Source organism: Hipposideros armiger, unplaced genomic scaffold, assembly GCF_001890085.2.
Source record: "Hipposideros armiger isolate ML-2016 unplaced genomic scaffold, ASM189008v1 scaffold_55, whole genome shotgun sequence".
Classification (NCBI taxonomy): domain Eukaryota; kingdom Metazoa; phylum Chordata; class Mammalia; order Chiroptera; family Hipposideridae; genus Hipposideros; species Hipposideros armiger.
In genome coordinates, this window is record NW_017731405.1 from 4,251,671 (window position 1) to 4,257,467 (window position 5,797).

General features: G+C 34.7%; 1 protein-coding gene across 1 annotated transcript in view; it reads left to right on the top strand.

The window, feature by feature from the left end:
- The window catches only part of ANKRD31 (ankyrin repeat domain 31), a 141,388-nt gene that overhangs the window by 66,804 nt on the left and 68,787 nt on the right, over positions 1-5,797 (top strand). The window contains exon 9 of the mRNA XM_019641006.1: positions 5,107-5,757. Within this exon, the coding sequence (XP_019496551.1) occupies positions 5,107-5,757 (651 nt within the window). The remainder of the gene's footprint in view (positions 1-5,106; positions 5,758-5,797) is intronic.

Here is a 5,797-nt window from a genome sequence, read left to right on the forward strand (position 1 = left end):
CTCAAGAGTTTGAGCTCTGAGCAACTGCAGTTCGATGCCTGGCCTGAGCTGAGCTGCTGCTGAGCTGCCAACAGGTGGCAGGAGGGCTCAACTAAAAAAAAAATAGTGACCTTGAACAAGCTTCCTTTGCCTATATACTTTATTTTAAATTCAAACCTTCTACCCAAATATCAACACTCAGAAGCTAGTTTTTGACTTTGAAGCATACAGTGATTTTTTTAGAAGTTTTTGGGGTAGAGTTTTCAAGGGGGTAAAAAATAAAATAGGTAAGCTTCTCCCCAGAAGACCTGAGAAGACATTATTAGACTACTTATATACAGGGAAGAAAGAATACCAAACTTTTCCCTGTTAGCTCATAAAGTCACTATGTCTACCTGGGGGCACAGTAAATAACCCACATTTATTTCTAGTTGGACATAGAACATACGAGGTTGGGCAGCTAGAAGAGGGGGAAATTATGCCTAGCTTTAAGCAGAACTTTGCATTTTGTGTCTGATGATACTGTCAGGTGGCAGTATCTGGGGTTTAGAATTCCTGCAGTATTATGCCTAGAAACCCTGCAGTGGTTTGCCACTTGCCAAGTCCCATTTTCGTGTTGACAATTAAAAAAAAATTTTTATTTTCTCCTGATTATAAAAAAATTCAAACATTACAGCAGTACATAATAATATAGTAAGAAAAAGTCTCCCACAACTCCACATTCCAGAGATAATCACTGTTAACATTTTGGTGTGTATGTCTCCAGTTTTTTCTATGCACATTCTATGTAAGTTTATCTTATATAAATGGGATTATATTATATACAAAGCTTTGCAACTTGTTTTTTAAATTTGATAATACATTTTGGTTATCTTTCTGTGTCAGCAAATGGAACACTACTTAAATATATTTTTTAAAATAGTTTGAAATTTATTTTTTTATTAACATCAGGTATACAAAACAACATAATAATTGGACATTTACACACCTCTCAAAGTGATAACCCCAAGTCTACTACTCATCTAACACCATACATAGTTATTAAAATACCATTAACTATATTCCCTATACTGTACTTTACATTCTGTAACTATCTATATATTTTTTCAATTTTAGTTGACATTCAATATTATTTTATATTCGTTTCAGTTGTACAGCGTAGTGGTTAGGCATTTATATAATTTATGAAGTATTCCCCCCCCCAGACAAGTCTAATACCTATCTGCCACTATGCAGTTTTTACAATAATATTGACTATATTTCCTATACCATATTTCACAACCCCATGACTTTTTGGGAGCTCAATGGCAGCTCAGCTCAGGCACGGAATCAAACCAGCGACTCTGTTGCTCAAAGCTCGCACCCTTGAGCAAGCTCTTAACCAACTGAGCCACTCGGCCAGCCCTCCCCATGACTTTTGTAACTCCCAATTTGTACTTACTAATCCCTTCACCTTTCTCACCATCCCTCCAACTCACCTCCCTTCTAGCAACCATCTGTTTGTTCTCTGTGTCTGAGTTTGTTTCTGTTTTGTTTGTTCGCTTATTCTGTTCTTTACATTCCACATATAAGTGAGATCATATGGTATTTGTCTTCCTCAGTCTGCTTACTTCCCTTAGCATAATGCCTTCTAGGTCTATTCATATTGTTGGAATTGGTAAGATTTCATTTTTTCTTCTGGCAGAGGTAATACTCCATTGTATATATGTCCCACAATTTCTTTATCCAATTGTCTATTGATGTGCATTTCAGTTGTTTCCATATCTTGGCTGTTGTGAATAGTGCTACAGTAAACATAGGGGTGCGTATATCTTTTCAAATTAGTGTTTTGGGTTTCTTTGGATAAATTCCAGGAGTGGAATTGCTGGGTCACAAGGTATTTCTATTTTTAATATTTTGAGAAACCCCCATACTGTTTTCCACAGTGGCTACACCAATTTGCAATCCCAACACAGTATACAAGGGTTCCCTTTTCTCCACATCTTCACTAACATTTGTTGTTTGTTGATTTATCGATGCTATCCATTCTGATAGGTGTGAGATGAATCTCATTGTGGTTTTCATTTGCATTTCTGTGTTGGTTAGTGATATTGAGCATCTTTTCATATGTCTATTGACCACATGTATGTCTTCTTTGGAGAAATGTCTATTAGGTCTTCTGCCCATTTTTTAATTGGATTGTTTGTTTTTTTGGTGTTGAATTGTGTGAGTTTATTATAAATTTAGATATTAACCCATAATCAGATGTATCATTGGCAAATATCTTCTTCCATTCCGTAGGATGTCTTCTTGTTTTGTTGATGGTTTCCTTTGCTGTGCAAAAAGTTTTAGTTTGATGTGGCCCCATTTGTTTATTTTTTCTTTTGTTTCCTTTTCCAAGGAGATATATCAGTAAAAATATTACTAAGGGTAATGTCTGAGAGTTTACTGCCTATATTTTCTTCTAGGAGTTTTATGGCTTTGAGTCTTATATTTAAGTTTTTAATCCATTGTGAGTTTTATTCTTGTATATAGCATAAGAAGATGGTCCAGTTTCATCTCTTTGCATGTATCTGTCTAGTTTTCCCAGCATCATTGATTAAATAAACTGTCTTTACCCCAGTGTATAGTCTTCCTTCCTTTGTCATAGATGAAATGACCATATAGGCATGGGTTTATTTCTGGGCTCTATTCTGTCCCATTAATCTATGTGTCTGTTTTTATGCCAATACATGCTATTTGGACTGCTGTGGCCTTGTAGTATAATTCATATCAGGTAGCGTGATACCTCCAGCTTTGTTCTTCTTTCTCAGGATTGTTGTGGCTGTTCAGGGTCTTTTATGGTTCCATATAGATTTTAAGATTATTTACTCTAGTTCTGTGAAAAAAATGCCACTGATACTTTGATAGGGACTGCATTGACTCTATAGATTGTTTTGGGTAGTATGGACATTTTAACTATATTAATTCTATCCATGAGCATGGTATATGTTTCCATTTATTTGTATCTTCTTTAATTTCTCTCTTCAATGTCTTATGATTTTCTGAGTACAGGTCTTTTACTTCCTTGGTTAAATTTTATTTTTTTGATGCAATTGTGAATGGAATTATTTTCTTAATTTCTCTTTCTGATAGTTCTTTATTGGTGTATAAAAATGAAACCGATTTCTGAATATTTTATATCCTGCTATTTTACTGAATTCATTTATCAGTTCTAATAATGTTTTGGTGGAATCTTTGGGGTTCTCTCTATATAGTATCATGTCATCTGCAAATAATGACAGTTTTACTTCTTCCTTTCTCATTTGGATGTTTTTATTTATTTTTTTTATTTATTTATTTTTTTTTAAAGATTTTTTATTATTTTTTATTGAGGAATTGGGGGATGGGAACAGTGCTGGGGGAATTGGGGGAAGGGGAACAGACAAGTTGCTGTCCTTTTGTTCTTCAGTCTTGTTGTGGAGGACGTTGCTTCACTGGCCCAAGTTGGCACCANGGCTTTGTCTCATGACTGCTGATCTTGACCAAAGTAATTGCTCCCTCTTGAGCATTCATTATTCACTTACTATATCAGTATTTCCCAGTCACTTGCATCCTATAACATTAATAGCTCTTTTGAAAAAAGGGATTTTTTTGGACAAAGAAGTTCAGAGAACACTGTATCCTAAAATCTCCTCAGAGATTTATAATGTACCTGCTCTGACAATTTTTGTGGTAAAGAAACCTTCCTTTAACCAAGCATTTTTAAAGTAATCATGAAAACTTTCAACTGACTCACTCCCTTTTCCCACTCCAGAAAACTTAGTCTTGTTACACACTAGGCTCTGTGGTTTATACCGTTCGTTTGAGTTCAGTGTTTTTTACATTTTTTTATACTTTATGTAAGGTCTTATGTATTTATGCCTTCAATCTTCAGTTAGAAATTAGTGTTTTTTTAGGGCAGTGTCCAATGTACATATTTTATTACATCTATGGCCTTGAATTTAGTAGATATAAGGACTTCACTTGAATTGTGACTTAAAGAGTAGATAGGATCTGGTTCTTGAATTACTTCTAAATTCTTTTTATCTTTCAAAGCAAATTATAGTTTGTATTACTGCTAAATAAATACATCTTCTTAAGCGTTGTGTGTTATATACAGAGAAGATAAATGCTGGCCGTAGAAGAATAAAATGGTTTTCACTTCTCTTATTCAAATCAAATCAGAATATTAGAGGGCTTACAAATTACAGTGCATACTATCAGAGTGGTGTGTCAATGGAAGGTGGATTTAATTTTTAGAAAAAGCCAGAAGTCATTGAAACCCATTCTGTTATTTAAGGTCAAACAAATGAACAGTTTTTAATGTTGAGAAGAAGTTCAGTGCCTTTATAGGATTGAGACTGGTTTTCTTGAATGGCTTATAAATAGATTTTGAAAGCAATTTCAAAAGAGGAAGTCTAATAATATTTTGAGTATTGCAAACATTGTGAGAACAGGCATAACCTATTAAGATAATGTCTTTGAAAAATAATAGTTGTTTAGAAATATAAGTTTTGTGGTTTCTGTTTAAAACAACCATAACCCAGAACCATTTATTTATAGCCAGGGCTCATAATATTTACATAAAGCTATGTCATTTCTCCTCTTTTTCTCTGACCTCCTGTCTTTGGCCTTTTTATTTCACATGTATATACTCATCCAGAAGTAGGGAATAAAAAGAAGGTGAAACTATACCAATTTTATTCCTGGTTAATAATTTTTTTTAAAAATCAGTAGATTTTTTACAAGGTTTGTGACAACTACTAACTGCAATGGAGTTTTGAGATAATCTGCTAATTTAACTATCCATGCCATCTCTGCTGCTTCTTTTAACACAGTTAATTTAAACTTAGCTGAGCAGATACTTTACAGAGCCATCTGTAATTATGGTCCATCCAATTTTACCCTTGGTCCATTATTAAATATTTAACCATGAGTTCTGAGTTGTTAGTGATTTGGCATAGGAGAGTAGTAAAGATAATTTTTATTTATGGAAGGGGAAGAAAGTTGATAAAACTTTTTAGTGGTAACTTAGAAACATGATAAACTGAAAAACTATAAAGTCTTTATTTTAAACACTATTTTGTATATGCTGTACTGATGCAGTTTTTTTTTTGGGATACACAGGAACTAAGTGCAGACAGAGACTCGCCTGAAATTAGCCTTCTCTCAGGTTCTGCCATTAAAGTATCTGATATGGTTGCTCTAAAGGAGAAATTGTTAATAGAGCCAGAGAAGATCTTAGCAGCACCAAGTACATTTTCTGAGTCTGGAAAAGAAGTCACATTGACCATGACTTCCGAAGAAACCAAGGATGAAGAAAGCTCTCTTGAAACTTTTGTGTCTGCCTTAGAACAGTTACTGACACCACCAGAAATCATCCAAGAAGAAGGAGTGTTTGAAATAATGAGTGATTTTGAACCTGGAGAGTTTATGAACCCATTGAGCAACTCTCCAAATTCCATGTCAATACCTTTGACGTGCCACAGAGACCTACTAGAAAACACAAAAGATGATGGATTGCCAGCTGAGTTGTTAGCAGCCCTAAACACATTGTCAGAAGAAGCCAAGGTGGGACCCCTCTGTCACAGAAGAGAGAGAGGCAGCAGTCCCAGTGCTGGAAATGAATGCTTGGGAATAAAGTATAACATGTCTCAGACTGATACAGACTTTACACACATAGCTGAGGTGAATCTTGATTCTCTTTATTCTACTCCACCGTTTGAACAAGATGCCAAGTTAGCTGAGCTGCAGGACAAGCATCTTCCAGTGCAGCAAGTAAGCATGAGTCTCTGATTTTGGCTTTTTTTTTTTTTTT